At 40.7% G+C, this 13,194-nt stretch overlaps 1 protein-coding gene and 1 long non-coding RNA gene across 5 annotated transcripts in view; one reads left to right on the top strand and one right to left on the bottom strand.

The window, feature by feature from the left end:
* KCNH7 (potassium voltage-gated channel subfamily H member 7) overlaps positions 1-7,171 on the top strand; it is a 218,502-nt gene extending 211,331 nt beyond the window's left edge. For all 4 annotated transcript variants that reach the window (XM_039554788.1, XM_039554790.1, XM_039554789.1 and 1 more), the window contains 3 exons: positions 1,158-1,323; positions 4,693-4,885; positions 5,538-7,171. In XM_039554788.1, the coding sequence (XP_039410722.1) occupies positions 1,158-1,323; positions 4,693-4,885; positions 5,538-5,804 (626 nt within the window). In that variant the 3' untranslated portion in view covers positions 5,805-7,171. The remainder of the gene's footprint in view (positions 1-1,157; positions 1,324-4,692; positions 4,886-5,537) is intronic.
* The window catches only part of LOC109145679, a 45,807-nt gene extending 32,618 nt beyond the window's left edge, over positions 1-13,189 (bottom strand). Inside the window, exon 1 of the long non-coding RNA XR_002047247.1 lies at positions 13,068-13,189. This is a non-coding gene — a long non-coding RNA (uncharacterized LOC109145679). The remainder of the gene's footprint in view (positions 1-13,067) is intronic.
* Positions 13,190-13,194: the final 5 nt, after the last annotated feature.

The raw sequence follows: 13,194 nt of genomic DNA, 5'->3' as shown, positions 1-13,194 counted from the left end.
GTCCAGGAAAAAGGAAGGAGTGTCCCTGAGCTCTGTTTGGTAGTCACATGCAGTATTTGGTCATAGAGATCCAAGAACCAGGAGGGTCAAAAGGAATGAAATTTGGGCACAGCAGGTATAGGGTGAGACCTGGAGTAACCATCAGCTTTTTTTTTTGCAAAGGGCTGGAGATAAATAAATAGAAATTACTCATATAATGAGTGGTTTCAGATACTTTATGTTTACCATGAAGCTTCATTTAATACCAAAGTGATTTCTGGCTGACCCAGCAATGCTGAATATTTCATTCTTTTAGGAGTCCCAAAGAATTAAACAAAATGGACAGGCACCCCACAGTACTGTAAGAGTTTCAGAGATGTGCTTTACACAGTGATGTAAGGATTGGGTGGGAGAGTAGTGATGCTAAAAGCTACATCAATGAAAATCAATTTCCTTTATGAGAAAAATAAGCAGTATCCTTTTTCAAGCAGTATGAGCTGCATTAAATGGCCCTTGTCTCAGAGAAAACATATTACACTTCACCTAAGACAAGTAGTGTTACAGTTATGGTTAAGAAAGGCAGCTGCCTGAGGCCTGGCACCTTTCTCTAGAGGGGACATTCCAATACACTGTACCACATGCCCACTGCTGCAAATGCAATGCAACAAATCCTTCTTTTACACCACAAATTAAGCATTGAATACACTTCAATAGCACATTCAAGGGAAAGAGAAGGGGTCTTAGTCAGGCCTCTGAAGTGCACTATCAAAGACATTCAAGTACATCATTTAATGCCTTTAGGTTAGAACAAAAATTTCTATTTTCAGTGAATAAAAAATTGCTAAAAAAAACACCTCTAGAAAATTTGGGATCCATTTGTAGAATAATAGAAATAAAACTAAAGAGAAGCCATTCAGTGGCAGAACTCTGATGCTGCTGTCTAGACAAAGCTGCTCGTTTATCTACAGCTTCAAAATGTTAGCATGAATATGACCACTTTTATCTTTCCTTAAGGAGTAGTAAGGAACAAAAAGAGATGTTCAGTCAATGTGCCAGTGTACCAATTTGCCTTTCAAGGTTTTGAGAAACATGAGTAAGTGGGATGCTTCAGAGGTGCCAATCCCTCTCTAACTCTACATATATAAATCTATACTTTTATATGTTTTGTTTTTCATCAGACATCAACAAAAGAAACTGGGAAGAGGAGAACATCCAGGAGTACCAGGACTCCCCAGTTCAACCAGCATTATCCCATGTTACTTGGGGAATCTGTGAAACTGAAAGTGATTTTATATACGGGGAAGTGGAGAATCGATTAGATTTACTTCAAGAACAACTCAACAGGTAAGAATAAAGAGAAAAAAACCTATATGTGAAAGAGTACATAATACAACTGATACTGATGATGCTACAGGAGGAATGAGTTTGTGCAGGAAGTTTCCAAAAGCGTTCAGATCTTCAGAAGTTCAAAAGTACAAAAATATGCCTTATGGGAATATCACTGTTTTGTCTGTAGGTATTCTGAGGAGCCTATGTATCACCTAAGTTGGGCTTTCCAGAACCTTGGAAAAAACAGTTCTGGGAATTCTGGGTACACAATTTTTGATACGTTGCCAGAATATTCATCTCTTTTACCTCCAGGGACACACATTAGCTACTCTGAATGGCCTTGCAGTGGAGCCTTTCCCCTCAGCTGACTGTTTTAGAAAACCAACTTTTTAACCAAGAAGTTGTACTGAGGCACCTCAGATTGTTAAATTTAAATCTCACCTCATCAAGAGAGCTGTCCCAAGATCATAGAACCATCAAACAGTTTGGGTTGGAAGGGACATTAAAGATCATCTAGTTCCAACCCCCTGCCATGGGCAGGGACACAAAATGGCAATTTTCAGTATCTTCAAGATCTGAAGTACTTTTTCTTTCCTGGAGACTCACCAGCTGCCTGCTTCTTAAAATGTATTGCAGATGAATTCCCTTTTTGATGCATTAACTTTTTTTGCAACTCTATAATAAGTAAGACATGGAAGTGTGCAAAGGCACAATACTTATACCTGTTACAACAGAAAAATGATGCTTTCTTTATCAGAGTCCAGTATCACCTTTGCTTAATACTGATATATTACTCTTTACTGACAGCTAAGCAGCATAGCTTAGAGCATCTTAAAAATATGGTTACACAGTTTTGATCCATCCTGCACTGTAATTTACCATGCAACTTCACTTAATTTTAAATTGCCCTATGCTCAGGAGCGTGGCTTTTTTTCATTATTTTCAGTCTGTAATTCCATTACTTTCATTATTTTTCCATGACAAATACTATGACACACACTCAGTCCTAATTATACTTTAGTAGCTCTTCACTGGCATTATGTGCTGTATATTTTAGCAATCAGTTTAAAGCTAGGTTAACTGCATATTGATTCCTTCATCTATTAGAAGCCAATCAAATGAGTATTTTTCATTTCTGAATATGACATAATGCATTAAAAAGAGATTTTTAACACTTAACCCTAAACTGCTGTAATTTCTAATTGCAGCAAAGTCAAGTAATCTAAGTAACTGTAAATGTCACATAACTAAATGCCTACAGGATCCCCATCAACAGTATGTAGTATTTTGGTTACATTTCATTTTCTGAAACTTTAAGTTCTCAAAACTGAAGTTATACCTCAAAGTTACCCATACTTTTATCATGCAAGTTCTCATTATTTTCTTCTGTGAGAGAATATAATTCTTGCTGATAAACTAAGAATTAAATTGTTATGTATTTCATTAAATCACTTTATATACCTCAAAGTTACCCATACTTTTATCATGCAAGTTCTCATTATTTTCTTCTGTGAGAGAATATAATTCTTGCTGATAAACTAAGAATTAAATTGTTATGTATTTCATTAAATCACTTTATTCTTTAACTCTTCTCATGTTTTTAAGGCTTTTCATACTTTTGGGATTTGGGGCCTTGCTGGGTTTTCTATGAATATAACAGACAATATCCTTTCCCGCCTTTGTCAGATCTGACCTGCCAGGTTAAAAAGCGTGGTCACTTCTCCCTGAACTTTTCCATGCCAAGTTAGAGAATTGGCATAACACTCAATTATTAAAGAGACACAGAGGGCTGGAAAGCCACTGTTCAGGGAATATGTCCCTGGAGTTATCTCTGTTTAAGCAATTGGAATTTCATGGAGACTATGGGCCAAGCATCTAAGGTTCTCCTGTTTGTTTGGGTAACATGGATTTGTTTTAAATTTTGGAGAATGGAAAGCAAACCTTTATATGCAATGATGATGAATAAACACTGCCAGAGATACTCTTTCATTTGAAGTACCAGAAAACTTTCAAGTACTAACAAAGTAAGAGGGGAGCAATTTTAGAGTTAATTCAAAGTCAAAAATAATCTTGAATGCACATCCTCCAATGCTGCCTTTTATTCAATGCGGTGTTAAGGCCCAGGTTTGGCAGGTGGAAGTTCTCTGGATGGTGGGTGGCATGCTTGTGTGAGAATAGCACATTTGCAAGTAGCAAAGAACCCAAGGGAGATGAACAAGAGGGTGAGTAGGGCACGTCTGACTCTAACAGTAGTCTGGGTTTGGGCCTTTTTTTCTGAGAGCTAATGCCTCAAAACCAGCTTCTCCTGATAAAGGAAGGAACAGCATTCCAAACACACTTTGGGCATATCTTTTGGATTCACAGATGCTTTTATAAATAAATGACACAGGCAATGGACAACTCCAACAAGATACAAAATAACACTAGTGCAGCACTAGCTGTAAAAGCAAAAATCTGACAGCACAGGATAAATTCTGCTACCATAGGGAGCCCAAGAGTAACACAACATTAAGGGCTGCTGGCAAAGACCTGTTTACTCTGTCAGAAGCTGAGTTGCTGTACAGAAGGCTGTATATCTGCATGACAGTCTGTCAGCGTGTGCTGTAGCCTTCCAGCAGCTGGGAAGGCACAATAGGCATTACCTTTTCCTGAGTTTGTCACAGATTTTGACAAGACCATTTAAAAATCATTTCAGTGCTATGGAATTGTAAGTATGAGCAACATAATCAGCTCAAGTATTTCAGAAGTCATATACAAATTTTTGAAAAGGCAAAAAAATATTTTAAAGGTACAAGATTTGAACATCAGAAATGCTGACATTGATTCTGAGGTCTGCATAAGTTTGAATAAATTTTCACAGTAATGAGAATTGGGCAGTTGGATTTTTAATGATTTTGGAAGCATCTTTCTTTTTCTAACTGTGGAAAAGCACAAATGTGACTTCTGCTTAGTTCAGTGCATTGTATTAGCATGTCAGAATTCACTGTCAGATGCATCAAAATAATGTCCCATTCTCAGCCAGCACAAATCAATTTAGTTAAAATGAAGAGAATACATTTATTCCAGTTATTTTCAACCAGATACCCAGTCCCCCGCATTGCTTCTTGTTGCAAACCTACGGCCCAGTGATGAACTCATTCTTAATATAGCAAAAACCAGAGAAAAGCTCGCAGGTATATTTTGCAAAGGAGAGGGAGAGCCAGAAGCTTTGGAAGGGCTCCGTACTCCCTCTACTGTTCTCTTCTATTTAAGACATGGTCATGCCACAACAAGCATCGGTTTTACTGGTAAAGTGCAGGTCCCTCTTGAACACCTCTGTAATCAGTGTGTAAAATATATCTGTTCCTGGTATATGAGTTTACTGATTTCATGTTCCTTCTCTAGGCTTGAATCCCAAATGACTGCTGATATCCAAACCATCCTGCAGCTTCTGCAAAGGCAGTCAGCACTCATTCCACCTGCCTACAGCATGGTGACAGCAGGTGCAGAGTATCAACAGCCAGCAATCCAGGTCATACAAAAGCTTCAGCCTGCAGCATCAGTTAAAACAGACAGAAGTTTCAGTCCTTCATCTCAGGTAAGTTCATGTCCAATAAGATCAAAAGAGGTTTCCTAGTTTATCTTATGAGGAAGAAATGCATACCAATCTAGGTGCTGGTTCACTAGTTCAAGGAATACAAAATTATTATTTTGACCTAGCATCTCCACAGAGGGCTTAGACACCATGGTTTTAGAGGCCACATTTTCTGTGAGGGTTTTAGAGATTCATACAATGATTGTATAATCAGACAGATCTACTTTATTGTCATGTTTTTCACAAAAGTTATCAGAAAAGAAATCAAAATGGTTAGAATGTTCAGAATTATGCAATTCTGGAGTTATGCTCTAAAACAGAACTTCATATTCACGAGTGTTGAGATCAATACTCTTAGATTGGGTCTCAAGAGTAATCAGTCCTTTAGAAAGGGCTGCATATATGTGTATCTTGATGTTATATTAGCAGGTCTGAGGGGAGGAAAAGATATCCAGGCTTCTACAATTAATCAGCAGAATCGCATTCAAATACATTAAATCAAATGCAGTACCATGTAAAAAATATTTCAGTACACTGCTTAATTTTCAAAGATGGTTTTCCATGAACCATCTGAATGTGCTAATTTTGAACAGAACAAGAGCCTGGAAGAGACCAATTTAATTATTACCATCTTGTTTCTTCTCATCCCTTACAGTGTCCTGAATTTTCAGACATTGAAAAATCAAAACTTAAATCCAAAGAATCCTTCTCAAGTGGAGTGCATCTGAACACAGCTTCAGAAGACAACCTGGCTTCTCTTTTAGACCAAGAACACGACCAGTCTGTAGAGTGTCCCCCACAGCCTCGTAAAACTTGTCTGCCGCCAGTTCGGCACCCTTCCTTGCCAGAATCTTCACTAAGCACTGTAGGAATCTTGAGTCTTCATAGGCATGTTTCTGATCCTGGTCTTCCTGGGAAATAGTACTTTTATACTATTACTTCACATAAAAGTGCTTTTAATGGCTGTTTCTCCTTTTTTTTTTTTTTTTTTTTAATTTAAATCCTCTATACTTGACTCAGGGGCTACAAGGAATATACCATTATATGCAAAAGTACTGTATATTTTCCTAAATCTGAAGCTTGTAAGGTAAAGTTGAGCAGTTCTGATGTAAATATATATATACACACACTAACTGTATGTTCCAAATGTAAAACTGCCAGCATTCTCAAGGCACCTTATATTTTTATTTTTTTTTTAAATAACATGCATGTTCTGAAATTACAGTTTACGTTGCATGGAGATTACCATTTACTGCTGTCATGGAAATAGTATTTTATTGTGGATATGTCTTCAGAGCAAATAGGAGACCAATAACAATAATTCACATAGAAAAACTCCAACCTGACCAAGCTAAAATTCAAGAAAAATGCTCTTCTAGCTCACTTTTGAAAATTGATTTATCTTTCTTCTAGTGAGCTTTTTATAACAAATCACAATGAGTCTGAATCTAAAGAAAGAATACGGTAACCAAGTCTTCTGGGCTTGAAACAATTAGGACAGAGAAAACAGCCTCCTTCCAAACTAGTTGAAGTAGGGCAGTATTTTAACAGAGAGGAAAACTGCCATATGCTGGAACGTATCACCATAGGTCACATCCACAAAACTTCATTAAATTGAATCATTTGTTTCCACTACATTTTGGTTTTGGGTTTTTGTATTGTTATTTTTTTTTTAATTGCATCATAGAATTCAGCTGTGATGAGCAGACAGGTACTCTTCATCTGCCACACAAACATAATCAAATGCAATAAACCTAATTTCTATGTAATGCAGAAGACTGTGTTCCTTTTGTTCAATACAAATTATTAACAATCTGTTTTAATTTAAAAATATTTTACACATTTTTGTTTTATAATTATTAGGGTGGCTGTTTGCAGTTACCTCTTTTTACTGACCGGCCCCTCTCCAATGCTCATATACACACCCCCCACACGCCGTTCCTGGATGTGTGCACGTGTGTATTTTATGTATGTACATAGGTGTGTATGTATGTGTATATATATTTATATGCACACATACACACAAGTGTGTGTATATACCTACACTTACATGTAGGAGTATATATATAGAGCTATATATATATATATGTATATATGTAAAATCACTTTCAGAAACAATTGTAAACTTTCTTATTACAAAATGAGTAAGCTTAGCTTGTGTCCAAAGCTGACTACATTAGAATAAAATGATCTAAGGTCTGTAGGCTTTAAATACAGTATGTACTGTATGTGCATAATGCTTTGTGAATACTTAGATTTAATTTTATTAAAATATTATTCTGCTTCAAATGTCGTGGTTTTTTTAGAAGGAAATTACCTTTTTATTGCTGCTTTCAAATATTTTTAAATGTTCATATGATTTTCTAATCTTACAGCTTTAATGTGAAGTTCGTCTAGGGTGAGAACTGATTACAGAAAACCATGCAATCCAGTTAGAGGGGAAGCACTTAAATTTTACCCAAAACCAAACTAAACCCTCTGTCCTAAATCAGTGCTATAAAGAGATGCAATAGTAGCTGTCCTTCCCATATTCATTCGTTGTATGTTGGGGTCAGCACGAAACATGATGCTTTAGTCATGCGCAGCTGGTAGATAAATCCAAGGTGGGTGAATCTTTCCTCATTTAAAATTAGTGTGAGTGTTGAGCTACTGAGCATGGCTCTGCTATACCTTTGCTTTTAAAGATACCAAAATTAATTAAGTCAATACCTTTGTCACTGAAAAAATAAACCAACCCTTCCCATACAAGATCAAATTTTCTACTGCCTCATGCCACTGTTGATTGTTGAAAGGTCCAAATGCTACAACAGGCTGACTGCTCTTCCACCACGATGACAGGAGGGCTGCACTGCTCAGTGCCTTGCAGGAGCAGATCCTAGTGTCAGGAAAATTAATCCACAAACGCCAGAGGTTTATGTCCAAAAAGGAGACAGAGGAGTCCTGCAACTTCATTCGAATAAAGGGAGAGAGTCCACCGGGGCACACGCCCACGGGGTTTTCTCTCTCGACGTTTCGGAGGGCGCAGCCTCCTTTTATCCTAAGCTCCCGGCCGTGTTGCCCTCTTCCTTTCTCCATTGGCTGAGGTACTCGGAAGGTACAGCCTGCCCGAACCGCCTCCCACACATTCCCCTCCTTGAACCTGTTATTTTACCCCAAAATTCTGAAACTCAGGCTTGTGCAGACCTTTTTGTCTGTTTCAGGAGTCAAACTGTCTGGGTTCTGTAACAAACCTGTGTCTTGAAGTTGGTGGAGACATTAACACCCACACCCTCACCCATGGAATTGTTTGTAAAGACATTAGCACACATCTTTCCCCTCACTAGGGACCAATCAGAATCTCTGCCTGCATATACTCCATTGAAACAGAGTGCTGGATAACAAATACCTTCTGGGGGGTTTTGTTGTTTGAAATTTTTTTAATAGCAAGTGTTAATGACTTCCGATCTATCTCAGCCTAGTAATTAACATTCATGTCTGTTACAACAAACAAGGTAGCACATTTTCTAAAAAGGTATTTGTAGCTATGCTACATTCTAAAAAGTCTGGTATAAATTAAAAATAAAATTAATGAAAAAAGCATAATGCATGAGCATTGCTTTACAAAAGGCCTTTTCCAATTTCATCACTTGGTATTTCTCATTATTGCAAAGAGACTGAGCAAAACAGGTGGCCTGGGGAAGGAGCATTGGGGAAGAGGAAGAGTGACAACTACTGCAGTCAGTCGAAGTGAAGGAAAAGCTCCACTTCTTACTCCATTTTTTTGGCTCAAAGAGGCTTTGTTCCTTTCCTTGTCCTTGCACCAAGAAGAAGAATATCAAATGGGTGCAAATAAGGGAGATGTTATAATTTTATGGAGATTCTAAGCTCCCTGCCAAGGAATGCAGAAACAGAAGATGAAAGTTTGGTTGCAACACTCTAGCTGCCCCTTCCCTGCCACAGAAAGATCTGCCTTTTCAGATCACTTCTTTTCTTGTTGAGATTCAACAACCAATGTTGTTGTTTCCAAACCATTGGGTTTGGAAATGTGTTGATTTTATAAACAGCAAAAATTGCCCCTTTTATTTGCAGGTGATTTTGTTGAGGGTTTTTGTGGGGTTTTTTGAAGGGCCGGGCCTCTTCAAAGTCCAGTCTGGTTTTCACTTGATAGAAATGGGTCTTTGTTATCCAAATTAAGCTGGGAATGATGTAAAGGGTTGTATACCCTCACGGTTGTAACATATCCATAGAAGCTTTCAGAACTATAGGAGGTAGGTTTTGGGTTTGCTTGGACTTAGGAACACTTGGCTATGTGCATTAAAAACCTGTAGCTAAAAATTCATATAAATTATAAGCTGTAGATACAGATAAGTCTTCTGGAAATTCAGGAAGAGCTAAAGTAGCTGAAGTACAAAAGCAATGTGGACAATCACTTCAAAGGTGAGAGGTGAGACTGTACAGATGAGCAGAGCTCTTAACGAAGTTCACTGGCTCCTACCGGGTAAGGGTTTAGTTCAAAGCAAAGGAGAGGTTGTGATGCTTTTCGATCATTAAGCTGTGCAGCAACCTGAACTATTTGGATGTGCACATTCACCTACAGGCACAGATTTACAGTAACACACAGTAGTCATGTGTCTTGACCTGCCCAACTCTGCTGTTTCCTGGAAGCATACGCCCAAATGCATGTCTCTTTCCTTCCACGTTCCCATGCAGTTCAATTTGCAAATGCATTCTCTGGTCTCCCACCTCACTGCTGGCTGTCTGCAGAAGAACCTGTCTTCCCTTTTCCTGCTGCGGATTGTGTCCTAGCAATTTCGTTTCTCTGGTGAGCACTCATCAAAGCTCCTGTCTCATTCACCGGCATCATAAGTAACATACAAAAAGCAAAAAGCACTGTTTTTCATGGCCTCTGGCTGCCTGCTGAGGTGAAGCAACTGGAGTCTTGCCCACTGATAAATTGTATGTCCTCTCATTGGAGCTGCTGAGCTCTAAAATGCTGGACACAAATAGAATCACAACACACTGCGATACCAGCACAGCAGAAGGTACAACTCCTCCCGTGACAGTTGCACTTAATACCACACCTCCAGATCAGCGCCCCTGATCTTTCCATCCTCTCCTGTTAAACATTCTTACCCTGTAAGAGAATGTGTGAGAATGTACACTGCACGGTGCGGTGCCGTGCTATGCAGTGTGATGGTGGGCGGTGCGGTGCTGGGCGGTGCTCTGCAGTGCGGTGCAGTGCTGTGCGGTGCTGTGCGGTGCTGGGCGGTGCTGTGCGGTGCTCTGCAGTGCGGTGCAGTGCTCTGCGCTGATGTGCGGTGGTGTTCGGCGCTGTGCGGTGCTCTGCAGTGCGGTGCAGTGCTGTGCGGTGCTGTGCGGTGCTCTGCAGTGCTCTGCAGTGCTGTGCGGTGCTGTGCGGTGCTGTGCAGTGCGGTGCAATGCGGCGCGGTGCGGGGCGGTGCTGGGCGCTGATGGGCGGTGCTGTGTACTGATGTGCGGTGAGGTGCGGTGCGGTGCGGTGCGGTGCTGCAGCCTTTGCGGCTGGGCCACGTCCCGGCTTCCCCCGTGCGCTCCGGCCGAGCAGGGAAGGGCAGCGTCGGATCTGTAGCGGGGCCGAGCGGTGGCACAGCGCAGCCTTGGTGATAGCCAAGGGGAAAGCCGAGTGCTCCTCCCCTGCCCTGTCAGAGCGACTACTATGAACCCTGACACTAATTTCAATCACATCTGAAAGGGACAAATGTCTCAGCAATCAGTGTAAGAGTCCAGGAGAAGAGCGATTAAGTCAGGGTATTTGCATCATCCGTGGACAGAGCAGGAGCTCAGCCATCATCTGTGCAACCTCACACTAGCTGGAATAAACAAGAGGCATTCTTTAACTCTGGAAGTGTCAAATGCCCTTTTAATGTTTGCAAACTCTTAGAGCCAGTAAAGGATTGTTTTGGGATAAATGTACAGCCTGATTTACCACCACAGCATACACGATAAAGCAAACATACAAACAGCCCATCTGCACACACTGAGCCCGAGTAAATCCTGCGGCCTCCTGAGACTGAGCAAGGAAGGTTCATGTGTCTTCCAGATAAGGTGCTGAAGGCAGAAGAAAAAGTAGTGTGGGAAACAAATTATGTTTTTACAGAAATCTTTCAAGGGAAACTTGCATAAAGCAGAAATGAAAAAGTAATGATGACGTAACAGTGAAACCAGAGATAAGCAGAAAGAACAATGAAATGAAAGTGAAACCAAATTAAATTCTTCTACAAAAGAAGCCTCCAGCTGAAGGAGGCTCCTCTGAGAGCAGACTGCTGCAGCACATCTCAACATGACAAGCAGCTGAGGGTACAATTTGAACTACAGAAAATTTTAGGCTGAGAAAGGACCTCTGGAGATAGCTGGCTTCCTTTTAAAAGCAAGACATTAAATCAAGGACACTGTCAAGCCAAGTGTTGAATATTTCTATTGAGAAAATTTCCACTACTTCTCTGAGCAATATATTCCAATGTCTAATTGTTTCTAGAGTGGGTAATAATTTTTTCTTGTACCTGGGCATAATTTCCCCTGAAGAAACGTGTTCCAATTGCCCTTTGACTTGTTTACCCCAGTGAAGAATCATCCAACTTTTAGAAGCTCGAGAACTGTTGGTGTCCCAAAACAGATTCTTTAAGCCAGTTTGCAAGAGGCTGATCCACACACAAAATCAAGGTATTGGATTTATTTACAGTTCAACTGTTCTGGGTTGCAGTGTATTCTATTACCATCCTCATGAGCTGTTGAAACCAGGCCCATGGGGCAGTGTTTCCTTGCCTCCTCCCTCCGGACTATCTTCTGTTAATGAGCCCATCAACGCCTGGCCTCATGACTCATCATCCCATTGTGAGATGCTTCACCCAGAAGGAGGAACCAAGCATTCCATCCTGGATATAATTTGAGATTCCAAACACCACAGACACCCTTTCCACTGGATTCCCAGAGGACAGGAGCTACACAGCCACCACTGGACCTTCTGAGGAAGAGCAGGCCCTTTCTACAGGATCATTTCTTTGACAGAACCACATCCATCACTTCAGGAGGACTGCAGCCACCACCTTATCAGACTAACAGGGTGTCAGGTTGTATCTTGACCCTGTCAGTTTGAACCAGTGGTTTTTGCCTTTTTTTTAAATTTCCCTATTAAATTGTTATTCTGACTTGGTGCCTCCCACTGGTTTGTTTTCAGACTAGTACATCAGCACAGAAAGGGGTGCTTGGTGGCAAATCCTCAAAGCCAGCACCATGACTACCAACTTTTTTTTTATGTTATAGCAAAGGCATTAACGCTCATTGGCTACAGGTTACATAGTTTTTAATATTAATTAGTACTCTTTCTTCTGTTGGTTAAATGATTCCCTTGCTTCTTATGCTGATTAGTCCCACATGCTCAGACTTTCTCTTGAGTCAGTGGTTTCCTGAATCGGTGGTCTGTGAATCGGTGGTCACAATCTCCCCCTACCTATTTCCTCTGCCCCATCAGAGCTAATCTGAACACAATTGCTGAGATGGCTTTATTAGTTTCTTCCTTACCTTGGGAGTTCTGCCAAATGTCCTTGAGGCCCATAAATTCTGTATTCTCTGTGTCTGCTATCAGTGATACATCCTTATTCCCAAGCTTTGTTAACCTCCCTCAGGTCTGACATCATTGAAACATGCCAAGCCCTACACCTTAACAAAGGCAATTCTACCAATAAGTAATTTATCTTTCTAACACCTGGACATCACTGTGGTTGGATCTCGCCTGACCCTTCTTTTCTCCACATTTTATAAATGCAGTTCTTTCAAACATACAGCAGGCTCTCCAATCCTGTTAGCCTCTGGACTCTCCAATTTTTCAGTCTCTTGAACTTGTCCCAGACCAAAACTGAACACAGTAATCTAGACACTCTGTTTACCATTTTACCTTACCTCAGAATCACACTGAGGTTCCCCAAACCCCCACGATGGAAACCAAGACTGCTTCTGAAGCTCAGTGACATGTACGATATGGGTGAAACCACATCTCAGGGAGAGACCTTCCAACAGCCTCAGACACCAAGGAAGCACCTCGTTGCTGCCAGTGCGTGCCTGGGCAGCAGCCAGCGCCCAAAACACAAGATATGCTGTGAGTAGCCCGAGAATCTTTTGAGCTGGAAAGTGAAAGACTTGTTTGCGTTTATGACTGGGTTTTTCAACTCACGGTTACTGTAAAAGGTTTCGTTACTGTCAAAGGTTTCGTATTCCACGCTGAGGAGTGGCGCTGAGCGGTGCTGGGCGCGGTGCCGCCGCCCGGGCCCAGCGAGCCGGGCCCTCAGGCACCGCCCTCC

The sequence above is a fragment of the Corvus cornix genome, chromosome 7, assembly GCF_000738735.6.
Source record: "Corvus cornix cornix isolate S_Up_H32 chromosome 7, ASM73873v5, whole genome shotgun sequence".
In the NCBI taxonomy this organism is placed as follows: domain Eukaryota; kingdom Metazoa; phylum Chordata; class Aves; order Passeriformes; family Corvidae; genus Corvus; species Corvus cornix.
The sequence above is the reverse complement of the archived record's forward strand: the minus strand, read 5'-3'. Positions and strand labels throughout refer to the sequence as shown.